The following is a 13,213-nucleotide window of genomic DNA, read 5'->3' as shown; positions in this document are numbered from 1 at the left end:
ACCGTGTTGTAATTAAAGATCTGTTTGCTTTAGCCAGAGGCCGTTGATGGGAGACATTTTGGAAAACTTAAGCACTTTTTCTTGGCTTCAGCAGGAAGTTTATTTGGGCAAGCGAAATGAAGCAAAATTTGATTTCCAGTTCTCCAGTGCCAAACTCGGCGAAGTGTGTCGTAATAAATGTCAAATATTCATAGGCGACAAACTGGCGTATTTAGAAGCATTTTCTTCTCCACGAAGATGAACATCCGCTCATTGATAAATTGTTTCTAAGACCGGTACTTTTTCCGGAATGACAACTTTCGTTCAACGACCGTACTACTCATAGACGCGCATGATTTATGAAATCTTTATTGAAGCCATCAATCATCGTGGCTATCTGCTACTTCGAAATGGATTTCCTGCGTGAAGCTGAGGTCGGGGGATTTTTCATTTTAAAACGAACGGCTTTGAGAAGTAATGGTGCGATGTGGTCGCCTCTGTTTTATGGTTGATTTATCACAGGGAATATCGCTTATTCGGCTATAATCGAAAGAACAAGATGTAGAAAGCGTTTGTATTCCTACTAATAAACCATCACAGTGTTAGATGATTTGGCAACTGGTTATAAGGTGGCTTTTCAAACGAAAATTGTTCATCAACATTAGGTACAGTGAAAATTCCCAAAACAAATGCGTGTCGTAACAATGTCTTATTCACCGCATAATTTTGATAAAACTTCAGTGAACTCTCAACACTATGCAGCAAACTTTTACCGATACGCAAAAATTAAGAACATTCCCTGGCATCAAGCAGATAAAAGCAGTCATTTCAGAAATTTCTGCACCAATCCAATGTGGCACCAAAGACATGTAAACGTCACATTCCTGCATTCACATACCGGTTTGATACTGATCCAAAACCAAACGACGTACATACCCTGCATACTTCTGGACTGCCAGCGTTCAACGGTTCACTTTCTTCAGACCATTCTCCGTCGATAGTGTGCAGCAGTAGGTTGGTCATCATAGGGGTCAAGAAGATCTCTCCGTTTCGTAGTAGGGCGAATGTTAAAAATTGAAACCCGCTTTCCTTTCCGATGCTCACTCACTGCAAGGCATATTCGCTAGTTCAAAAGCAACCCCAAAATGTGCTCAACTTCTGTGTGCAACTTAACATTCCTTCTTTCAAGTTTCAACCCGGAATGCTAACGGAGCCGGAACCGGCCGGAGTGCAGTCGTGTAGGCGGCCTCGTTTCTGGGTGTCGTGTGTTTTATCTCGTTTCGTATTTATCTACGAGTACTCCGAGAATGGAATGTGCTTTAAATGGTTTCTTAAGTATCATTAAACAGAATTAAATAGGGATTTATTGCTGTGTGCAGTGAATTATTTTTGTTTTCCGTCGCCGTGCCGGTTTTCATGTTGTGGGGATTATAGTTGTGCTCTGGCAAGGCCACTCTACTGAAAGTGTTTAAATGCCAATATATACTTGTAGTAGCATGAGCCAGTAATTTTCGTGGCATTTCTGTGATTGTTGTAGAGAAAATTTAATGGGGTTTTTCAAGAAAGTCATCTTTAGAAAAATATAGTTTCTTTTGAAATAAATAGCAATATTTTTATAATAAAAAACTATTGCTCTTCTGTCGTCAGGTAATTTTTGTTGAATTCCATGATAGCACAGCATGATTTTTTAGCTGCTTCAACAAATTATTATCTTTGCTCAATGAGAAAATATTTTTGTGGTATATAAAATTGATTATTTTCGAAATTGATTTTCAAATTATCTGAGGGGTGGCACAAGTGGGTCTGGGGAGACCCAGGCTCCTCCTTATTTACGCCAATGAATACGATTGTTATCATATTGGAACAAAACTGTTCGATTACGCATGCTTGAAGATTTGAACATCGTACTCGTCTTATTATTTTTCCTTAGCATCACATCCCCCACAGGAACGTTGTTGCCTCGGAACTAAGTATGTTGACGTAGGACTTCGTTTGTGTTCTCTATTTTGGGGAAGACTTTGCGATTGTGAAAATCAAAGACCGTCACGGAAATATGATAGACTTTGAACGTTAATAGCTCAGCCGTTTCTCGATGGATTTTCAGTAAATAGTAAAACAACCAATCAGGAACATGCTTCGCAAGCACAGACATCAAAATAAAGCAGCTTGCAAGTTTGGATCAAATCCTCAGTTCGTACAAGATGAGTACGAGCAAAGCAAAAGAGCGGAACAAAGGCAGCAGCAGCACGAAGGTGCCGATAGCAGTCTCAACGATAATAGTCTTAGAGATGATTGCTGCAGATCATCCAAGTTTAACGATGGCTATAGTTCTTTGGTCAGCAGCGTCGTGGTACAGCACTCATCTGTCGCAACAGTTAGGATGAAGAATATTTTGTAGAAGGGTTTGAAAGTAAGCGGAGGGCAAATTGGTTGTGACGAGGCGAATACATCGAGAAAACAGAACTGCGCAATAACGTATGCGATGGTATGAGCAAATCAAGCCATCTTCCTTTTGCCAGTGGAAAGATATCAGCTTCCACACTGATACTCTTCCGTCCCTCTTTATTCAAGAGTTTGGCAACAGGAACTTCCGACTTCAGGAAGGTCGTGAGATTTATATTATCACAAAATTTTTCTCCGCTCACTTTCAAATCCACTTGTTATCTACATGCCTGCCGTATCCTAACGGAACTATTGAATTTGTACTTTCGCTTCTAATTCAATCATGAACATGTACATTTGTTTGAGTTCATTAACAGAAACATTTAAAACAGGTGTATTGTTATTTGGCGCATACGCCCTTTTTCAGATAGCGGCAGTAAATATTTACAGCCAAGTTCATATGACAATTATCTTCTCTTCAATTATGCTGCATTTATTATCATGTCCAATAAAGTCTTGACCCAACAAGATTGAAAGCTGATGAAGGGCTTATTTAATTAAAAACAGGTTTTTCAGCTTAGAAAAGTAGCTTATTCAGCCGTAATTGTTTGTTGGGGAATCACCAGATCCCTTGTTGTACATACATCGTATGCTCGGTTATACAAAACAATATTTGTTCAAACAAAATGCACCTAACATTTAATTATTCAGAAATTTAGTCATTTGGCCGAATGCCACTAGGCCGAAAGTTGTTTGGCCGAATATACCATTTGGCCGTACAGACCATTAGGCCGAAAGAGTCATTAGGCCGAAAGTCATTTAGCCGAGAGGATCGTTTGACCGAAAGGGTAATTTGGCCGAATGGGTCGTTTGATCGAAAGGGTCATTTGGCCGACAAGGTCATTAGGCCGAAAGGGTCGTTTGGCCGAAATGGTCGTTTAGCCGAAAGGGCGTTTGGCCGAAAGGGTCGTTTGGCCGAAAGGGTCGTTTGGCCGAATGGGTCGTTTGGCCGAAAGGGTCGTTTGGCCGAAAGGGTCGTTTGGCCGAATGGGTCATTTGGCCGAAAGGGTCATTTGGCCGAAAGGGTCGTTTGGCCGAAAAGATCGTTTGGCAAAAAGGATCATTCAGCCGAATGAATAATTTAGCCGAAAGGGTCATTTGGCCGAAAGGGTTATTTGGTCGAAAGGGTCGTTTGGCCGAATAGCTCATTTGAAAAAAGAACTCACTCTTCATTTTTCTCTTCTCACTGTTAAAAATGAGAAGCGCGAAATGAGTAGTGAGACGTCTCACTACTCCCTTCGTACTACTCACTTTTCACAGTGAGTAGTGAGAAATTGGGAGTGAGAAGTGAGGCGTCTCACTTCTTACTCCTCATTTCTCACTTCTCACTGTAAAAAGTGAGTAGGGAGATGTCTCACTACCCACTTCGCACTACTCACTTTTCACAGTGAGAAATGAGAACTGAGAAAAAAGAAGTGAGAAGTGAGACGTCTTACTTTCCACTCTTGATTTTTTCTCTTTTCACTGTAGTGAGACGTCTCACTACTTACTTTGCGTTTCTCACTTTTGACAGCGAGAAGTGATATATGAGGAGTGAGAAGTGAAACGTCTCACTTCTCACTCCTCATTTTTCACTTCTCGATGTGAAAAGTGAGAAGCGCGAAGTGAGTAGCTAGACGTTTCACTACTCACTTCGCGCTCCTCTTTTTTGCAGTGAGAAGTGAGAAATGAGGATTGAGAAGTGAGACAGCTGCAAAGTGGGTAGTAAGACGTTTCACTACTCATTCCGCACTTTTTCACTTTTTTATAGTGTGAAAAGAAAAATGAAGAGTGAGAAGTGAGACGTCTCTCTTCTCATTCCTAATTTCTCTCTTTTTAAATGAACTATTCGATCAAATGACCAATTCGACCAAATGTCCTATCCGGCTAAATGACCTTTTTGGCTGAACGACTCTTTCGGCCAAATGACCCTTTCGCCAAATGACCCTTTTGGCTAAATGATCCTTTCGGCCATACGACCCTTTCAGCCAAACGACCCTTTCGGCCAAATGACCCTTTCGACCTAATGACCCTTTCGGCCTAATGACCCTTTCGGCAAAATGACCCTTTCGGCCAAATGACCCATTCGGCCAAATGACCCTTTCGGCCAAACGACCCTTTCGGCCAAACGACCCTTTCGGCTAAACGACCCTTTCGGCCAAATGACCCATTCGGCCAAATGACCCATTCGGCCAAACGACCCTTTCGGTTAAACGACCCTTTCGGCCAAACGACCCTTTCGGCCAAATGACCCTTTCGGCCAAACGACTCTTCCGGCCAAACGACCCTTTGGCCAGATGGGTTTCGGCCAAGCAACCCTTTCGGCCAAACGACCCTTTCGGCAAAATGACTTTCGACCAGATGGGTGTCGGCCTAATGGTCTGTTCGGCCTAGTGGCATTCGGTCAAATGGATTTCGGCCGAACGGGTTTCGGCCAAATGACCCTTCCTCGATTAGGAGTACCATGAGCATCTTGTACTCTAGAAAAAAGGCTTTGCATGATACGTATATGATTATTGCGTTTATGATTATTGGGAGATTGGGTGAATACCGACGATGAGGACATTGCAAAAGCCTTGATTGATCTGATAGATACCGTGGGCTTTACTCCAGAGCGTTTTGGAGTACCTTAAGCATCGCGTATTCAAGAAAATTGGGTTTGCGTGATGCGTATATGATTATTGAACAAGATTGGGTGTATGTATACCGACGATGAGGACACTGGCCAAAGCCTTGATTGATCCGCTAGACGACTGTGGGCTGAACTCCAGAACGTTTTGGAGTACTTTGAGCATCTCGTATTCCTGAAAATCAATCACAGGCATAACGTTCAGTATGGCTCAACTTGTCTGAGTTTTCAGAACTATCAAACAATGTGATAGAACATGTTTAGAAGAATGTCTTACTTGTCATCAAGGCTGGATTTAGGCGTAGGATTGCTAATTCGGAGATGGCGAGTCCGATTGTCAATCCGGTCTAGGATGTTACGGGTGGAAAACATTATCGGTTTCCTAGGCACAGTGTATCCATTGTTACATATTGTGCCATTGTGCCTTGCTATACAAAATGACAACTTTCGTGATCATTTTCCAAGGTTGTCATAGAGGTGAAAAATTTGTCCGCAGTAAAAATAGCACGTGCTATCTAAGCATTCATCGCCACAATCCACTATGTGTCGGCCGATTTCCCAAAAAAATATTTTTTGCGGTTTGTTTTTCTTAAGCGACAGTACTCATGCAATGGAGGGCATAGAAAAACTTTCAATTTACTCATAACTGAGGAAATACTATCAGAATACTTGTTTAAAAGTTCCAAATGTAATGTAGAGCCATTGATAAAGAAAAGAAAGAATGAAGTAATTTCAATTAGAATTTCCAATACCTGACAATAAAAAAAATGTTGCAAGTAAACGTGAAACCAAATGATATTATTTACTACCGATTTCATCTAATCAATGTTTGTATCTTTATTGTTCATTGTAGGCATTATAGATAGTAGAATCTATAGATGAGCGAAAGCATGGCTGAGTCGGTTTTTTATATGACGTCACAGCCCTTAACATTTCCATTGAAATCGTGACGTCATGCTCGTTTGGAGACACGTTTGACAATTCGTTTGGAGACAGAGGATTTATCTTCGCTCATCTATATATTCCACTATCTATAGTAGGCATTGTATACTTCATTAATATATTCTTCACTTTTCAGTTACATTTTATATGTGCCAATCCAACTCGCATTGAAACGAATCACTTCGTAAAGCTGCGTATCAAATCTTGCCCACTCAGCATTGATTTCAGCATAGATGGTCGTAATTGAAAGCAGACTACTTCAGCCAACAACAAGATTGCACCCGGCAGCAAGTGGACTTCGACTCGAATGATGTGTGCAGCAGTGGAAGCCCAATGATTTGTGCTGCTCTGCTCGGATTGGTTTTCTCACTGGCGGAAGTGATGGAAACGTATCTCGTATACATAGTTCGTCCTTTTGCCCTCTCCGGACAGGAACCATCAACGATGAGTAATTCAATCCCATCAAGAACATGCCCGACCACATTTCAAGTGTCGGGAGGAGAATAGTTTTTTGCGCTTGACTTCAGGAACGATTTTCTGTCCAGTCGAGTCACGATGCGATCCTGAGCTTTTGGCACTATACTGACAGTGAAGTGAAGAAGCGAGTTGAAATTTACACCCATCGCAGACGTCTCGTGTAGGTCGGTCGGGGGGTAGGGGTATCAACCCAAACCCAAAGGAGGGGAAAACTTTTAGGAACTTTAGTTCGCAGTTCAGTACAAACCGAGAAAAAGAAGCATTTGTTGAAGAGACTCGTCCATTATGGACCGGGACCATCCCGCAAACCATTCAATCGAGACAGAAAATGCAGAGCACGGCATACTTACGTTGTAGTTCTTCTTGGCCAGCAGCACCACAAATGTGCCCGATAATGGGCAAATGCATCTTGTAATGTTTTCCATCAAATTCTCGGTGATGCAAAGGTCGGTTCGCCACGTTGGTTCAAATGTTGCCTTGGCATCGTATCTGTGGGAGGGGAAGCATGAGAAAATAGATAGTGAGTAATGCTATGCAATGTATGTTTCAAACGCAGATTTGTTTTAGTAACTTTTAATATCTTGGGGTTATTGGAGATTGTTACTGGAAGCTACGAATTGTTTTGAAATTAATTACAATATTTCCATTATGTGCAGAATACAGTTCGACTATCCTGATCAATAGATTACTCAAGTATAAATCGAAACGAGAACCAAGAACTTTGAAGTTAAAGCAACGCGTCTGCACAGATTTTTTAAAACTTTAATAACGTGTTCCAGGAGTGATGTTTCTTTGCATGTAATTTCTGAAATTTGAAATAGTTTTCCATATTAAAACAAACAAAATGAATTTTCGTAATATGTAGAATGAAAGGCATACATTCAGCGGGTGTCTTTCAAATCTGCATAACAGCTGTAAGAAATCTAAATAGAAGCTTGTCAAGCAAGCGTTACTGGTCAAGTTACAAGCGTTCCACAGATGGAAACATTATTGATCTCTTAACCTATTTAATATCCAGATTTTTACTCGATGATACCTTGCATCACCCCTTTGGTGTATCCTACATGGTCTTCTTCTTCTTCTTCTTCTTATTGGCATTACATCCCCACACCGGGGCAGAGCCGCCTCGCAGCTTAGTGATCACTAAGCACTTCCACAGTTATTAACTGCGAGGTTTCTAAGCCAGGTTACCATTTTTGCATTCGTATATCATGAGGCTAGCACGATGATACTTTTATGCCCAGGGAAGTCGAGACAATTTCCAATCCAAAAATTGCCCAGACCGGCACCGGGAATCGAACCCAGCCACCCTCAGCATGGTTTTGCTTTAAAGCCGCGCGTCTTACCGCACGGCTAAGGAGGGCCTCTCCTACATGGTGTATCCACTATAATTTTTATACATCACCAGTTGACCCGGCAGACGTTGTCCTGCATAGTAGGCGAAAATGCGCGCTGTGTGAAATTTCCATACCAATCTTATTTTTAGTTTTTCACGGTTTACTCAACTTAGTAATAATATTTGCATGAGGAAATATCATATAAACCCGTCGGAAACGATAACGAACATTTTTGCTGAAGGAATGAAGAAAATCCATCGAGCCGTTTTCAAGTTATGCAGATACGAGCACAAACCATTTCATTTTTATTATATAGAAGAAGATAAGAAGATTATCAACCTACGAAGTTAGAATTTTCTATGAAAACATTGAAATGTCATAATTTTGCTAGCCATTGGAGCATCAAAATATATTTTAATTGTTGACTTTTTTAGGTAAAATTCAAGTGCGTAAACGCTTTCGTGTTATCTAATATCGCTTCTGGATGAATATTTTTGATTATCTTATGTTTACATTTGGAATTGGAAATCAAATTTAGTACATATTTATACCTCAACGGTTTCCTTCCAATTCAATTTTGGTGATTAGTGAAAACGATTAATTTACTTATTAATATTATTCTGCTACAAAATGGCTTTCTGTGCTATAGCCTACGTATACGAGCCTACCTTGATTCTGTATACCGTGCAAAATTCTGTATACCGTGGACAGATCTACAAATAGTTCATGGCTACTAATCTATTACTTAAAATTATGTTCACAGCATATGTTAAATTCAATTCATCCCTTGTTAATTTGTGGCCAGCGTATAAAGCTGGATATGCATTTGATAGGAGATAAGAACATTTTTTTTATTCACTGTACAATAATATTGGAAGTTAATATATCACCCGAGAGCCAACCATGGTTAGATACTAGATTACTAGATAGATAGTTAAGTTACTTCATCAATAACAGACCTCTGGGAGTTCCTCGCAGTCACTCGTCTACACACTTAATCAATTAATATATAATAAAGATATCATTTTAGCTCGTAAATGTGTTTTAGTTCAGAACGGTGTTCAAAAGTTATTTCTCCAAGCGTCCAAAACCGGATCCGGGAACTCGCGCAAACATTTAGAGCCGTATCGAGGACGGCCAGTAATGGTTTACGAACCCTAAATGGGGACAATTCGAAGGACTGAAAGTGGAGTCAAGTGTCAACTGATTGGCATTGACTACGCAACTTTGGTCACGCCGACTGGTCAAAAGTGAACGAATGTGAATTTCACCCCAAAAACCTCTGCATAAAAATTTGGAAATAGGGGGAGAGTAAAGAGGGAAGAAGTCTCTTTAGATATTAGTAATTCAGTGTATCTTCCAACTCCCAGGACTGATGAGAAGATCATATATGAGGTGAGAGCAGAGCCTAATATATTCATCTTCATGAAGCAACTTCAGTCCGAATTTTAACAAACATCGCATGATTATTCAAAACATAGAATGAAATAGTCAGACGACTACTCCACTAACTCATTCATTCGACTGTCACTGAGTGCGCTTACTATGTGCAGAAAAAAACATAATAGCATTGTTTATATTAATGTTTACCATTGAAAGTGCCTCACGGATGCAAATCGAATTCAGTTCTATGTGATAAATTACTATACTCATTTAAAATGTATTTAGACTTCAGATAATTTATCAATTTGTAGAATGTGCATGAATATTCAATGACTAATATTCAATCGAATATTGACAGTCCAGAGCCGACTATGAATGCGCCTGAAAGTGAGCTGACAAGTGAAGGGAGGTGGACTTCACCAACAATTTTCGATTATTTTACACTCTGGGCGAGAGTGTCGTTGGGGAAAGGTGAGAGGTGTGGAGGTAGGGATTTTTTTGAAAACCAACAATTCAGTGTGACTTTCTTCTTCTAGGAACAATTTCAACCTAATATGAAATACATATTCTCTACACTGAAGAGTCGATTGTATTGGAGGTGAATGGGTCATTGTGGAAACGGGGAGGGTGTGGGGTGTGGGTATTGTATAGAAAATTTTAGTAATAATTTGATGTACATTTGATGCACATATTCTCTTTTCTAAAGAGATGTTTAGAGAGGTAGAATAGCCATTGGAAATTCCGGAAGAAGAAAAGGGAATCGTTTAGAAAAATAAAAAACCCAGATTAATCCACCTAGCGGTGATGGTGCCTTTCTCGGCCTTCGTAAAATGTGTTTGTTTGAAAGTAGATGAGCTAGTAGCTAAGAGTAAAAAAGAAAAACTTCTTGGCAGGAAAAACTTGAAAATCGGATTACACAGGATTTTGTTTTTACACGATTTTTTTTCGCTCGTATTTTTGATCGTGTGACTTCAATTTGCCACCAAACTCTTCGCAACATGTTTCAAAAAATCCGGAATAAATCAAAGAAAAATCACATGGTAATTAATATACGTTAAACATTAAGGATGAGTGGAAAATTGAGAAAATGTAAATCGCGTAAAAACAAAATCCAGTGTACTTCAAGAAAAGATATTGTAGATCCAGTTGAAAACGCGAGATCTCGGTTCGGTTTTCAACTTGATCTACAATATGCTAATAAGAATTTCGACATTTTTTTCCTTTTCCAATCTTTTGATGTACATACCCTGTTTTATTTTCCCAGTTATATATTTTAAGGATATCACATTTGGATGTTTGTTAAAGTGAAGCTCTGACTACACAAAAGAAAACGAAAATGTCATTCCCATCAAGCGAGCGGAGGGCAATATTTGTTATGATATAAATCTCATGACCGTCCGTCTGCCAAACTCCCGTATGAAGAGGGAGGGAAGTGTATCAGTGTGGAAGCATCCGATAGTTCGTTTTCGGAGAGAAATTATAGCCTTTCGGTACAACTTTGTAGCACAAGAAAGGCAAAAAGTATTTTGGTCATATTTTCTAAGGTAATAGTCCAAGCTGGCCAATTTTCAATAGAAAATAATAGAATAGGATTCCGCGTCCAAAGCAATTTGTTGTGAGTAAATCGATTGAGGGTAAGTGCATTAAAAATGAGCTAGACTTTTTTACGCGCTTTTTTATAACATAAAGCATTTTGGCCATAATTTTTGTGCCCATAGTCCGATCTTCCAAATTTTCAATAGAAAACAAAACGACAGGATCCCGCGTCGAATGGAATTTGTTGCAAGTAAATCGGTTGAGGATAAGTACCAAAAAAGTGAGCTAAACTTTTTGCACTTTTGGTGCGCACACACACACACATACACACAGTTCATCGAGCTGAGTCGATTGGTAAATAACACTATGGGTCTCCCGGTCTTCTGTAAAAGTTTGGTTTTAGAGCGAACATATAGCCTTTTTGTATACTTTGTAAACAAAAGGCAAAAATGGTGTTTCGGCCATAACTTCCGATCCCATATTTCGATCTGGCCAAATTTCAATAGGAAACAATGGGACAGGAATCTGCGTCGAATGCAACTTGTTGCGTGTAAATCGATCAAGGTTAGGTGTCCGAAAAATGTGTGACATTTTTCTATTCTGATTTTTCTATTAAAAAAGGTGGTTTGGCCATAACTTCCGATCCCATAGTCCGACCTGGCCAATTTTCAATAGGAAACAATGGGAAAGGATTCTGCGTCGAATGCAATTTGTTGCGAGCAAATCGGTTGAGGATAAGTGCCCGAAAAATGAGTGACATTTTTTACGCGATATTTACGTATAAATTTGTATTTTAGCCATAACTTCCGATCCCATAGTCCGACCTGGCCAATTTTCAATAGGAAACAATGGGAAAGGATTCTGCGTCGAATGCAATTTGTTGCGAGCAAATCGGTTGAGGATAAGTGCCCGAAAATGAGTGACATTTTTTACGCGATTTTTACGTATAAATTTGTATGTCCGCCGTAACTTCCAATCCCATCGTCCGACCTGGCCATTTGTCCATAGGAAACAATGGGAAAGGATTCTGCGTCGAATGCAATTTGTTGCGAGCAAATCGGTTGAGGATAAGTGCCCGAAAAATGAGTGACATTTTTACGCGATATTTACGTATAAATTTGTATTTTAGCCATAACTTCCGATCCCATAGTCCGACCTGGCCAATTTTCAATAGGAAACAATGGGAAAGGATTCTGCGTCGAATGCAATTTGTTGCGAGCAAATCGGTTGAGGATAAGTGCCCGAAAAATGAGTGTAATTTTTTACGCGATTTTTACGTATAAATTTGTATTTTGGCCATAACTTCCAATCCCATAGTCCGACCTGGCCAATTTTCAATAGGAAATAATAGGAAAGGATTCTGCGTCGAATGCAATTTGTTGCGAGCAAATCGGTTTAGTATAATTGCCCGAAAAATGAGTGACATTTGTTACGCGATATTTACGTATAAATTTGTATTTTGGCCATAACTTCCGTTCCCATTGTTCGACCTGGCCAATTTTCAATAGGAAACAATGGGAAAGGATTCTGCGTCGAATGCAATTTGTTGCGAGCAAATCGGTTGAGGATAAGTGCTCGAAAAATGAGTGACATTTTTTACGCGATTTTTACGTATAAATTTGTATTTTGGCCATAACTTCCGATCCCATAGTCCGACCTGGCCAATTTTCAATAGGAAACAATGGGAAAGGATTCTGCGTCGAATGCAATTTGTTGCGAGCAAATCGGTTGAGGATAAGTGCCCTAAAAATGAGTGACATTTTTTACGCGATATTTACGTTTAAATTTGTATTTTAGCCATAACTTCCGATCCCATAGTCCGACCTGGCCAATTTTCAATAGGAAACAATGGGAAAGGATTCTGCGTCGAATGCAATTTGTTGCGAGCAAATCGGTTGAGGATAAGTGCTCGAAAAATGAGTGACATTTTTTTACGCGATTTTTACGTATAAATTTGTATTTTGGTCATAACTTCCGATCCCATAGTCCGACCTGGCCAATTTTCAATAGGAAACAATGGGAAAGGATTCTGCGTCGAATGCAATTTGTTGCGAGAAAATCGGTTGAGGATAAGTGCCTAAAAATGAGTGACATTTTTGCGTAATGTTTTGTGCACACACAGACACACACACATACACACAGACATCACCTCAATTCGTCGAACTGAGTCGATTGGTATATAACACTATAGGTCTCTGGGCCTTCTATAAAAAGTTTGTTTTGGAGCGATCATATAGCCTTTACCGTATACTTAGTATACGAGAAAGGCAAAAAAAACTTTGGTCATATCTGTTTAATACCGATCTGTTTAATTTTCAATACGAAACAATGGAACAAGATTCTGCGTCGAATGCAACTTGTTGCAGGCAAATCGGCTAAAAGTAAGTGCCTAAAAAATGAGTGAGAATTTTTCTTGTCAACAAATGTATTTTGGCCATTACTTCGAATCCCATAGTTCGATTCGACCAATTTTCAATACGAAACAATGGTACAGGATTTCGCGTCGAAG

The 13,213-nt window shown here is 39.7% G+C and overlaps 1 protein-coding gene across 1 annotated transcript in view; it reads right to left on the bottom strand.

Moving 5' to 3' along the window:
- LOC134212578 (uncharacterized) overlaps window positions 1–13,213 on the bottom strand; it is an 896,490-nt gene that overhangs the window by 161,375 nt on the left and 721,902 nt on the right. Inside the window, exon 19 of the mRNA XM_062690564.1 lies at window positions 6,799–6,937. Coding sequence (XP_062546548.1) covers window positions 6,799–6,937 — 139 coding nt within the window. The remainder of the gene's footprint in view (window positions 1–6,798; window positions 6,938–13,213) is intronic.

Source organism: Armigeres subalbatus, chromosome 2 (genome assembly GCF_024139115.2).
Source record: "Armigeres subalbatus isolate Guangzhou_Male chromosome 2, GZ_Asu_2, whole genome shotgun sequence".
Lineage (NCBI taxonomy): Eukaryota > Metazoa > Arthropoda > Insecta > Diptera > Culicidae > Armigeres > Armigeres subalbatus.
The sequence above is the reverse complement of the archived record's forward strand: the minus strand, read 5'-3'. Positions and strand labels throughout refer to the sequence as shown.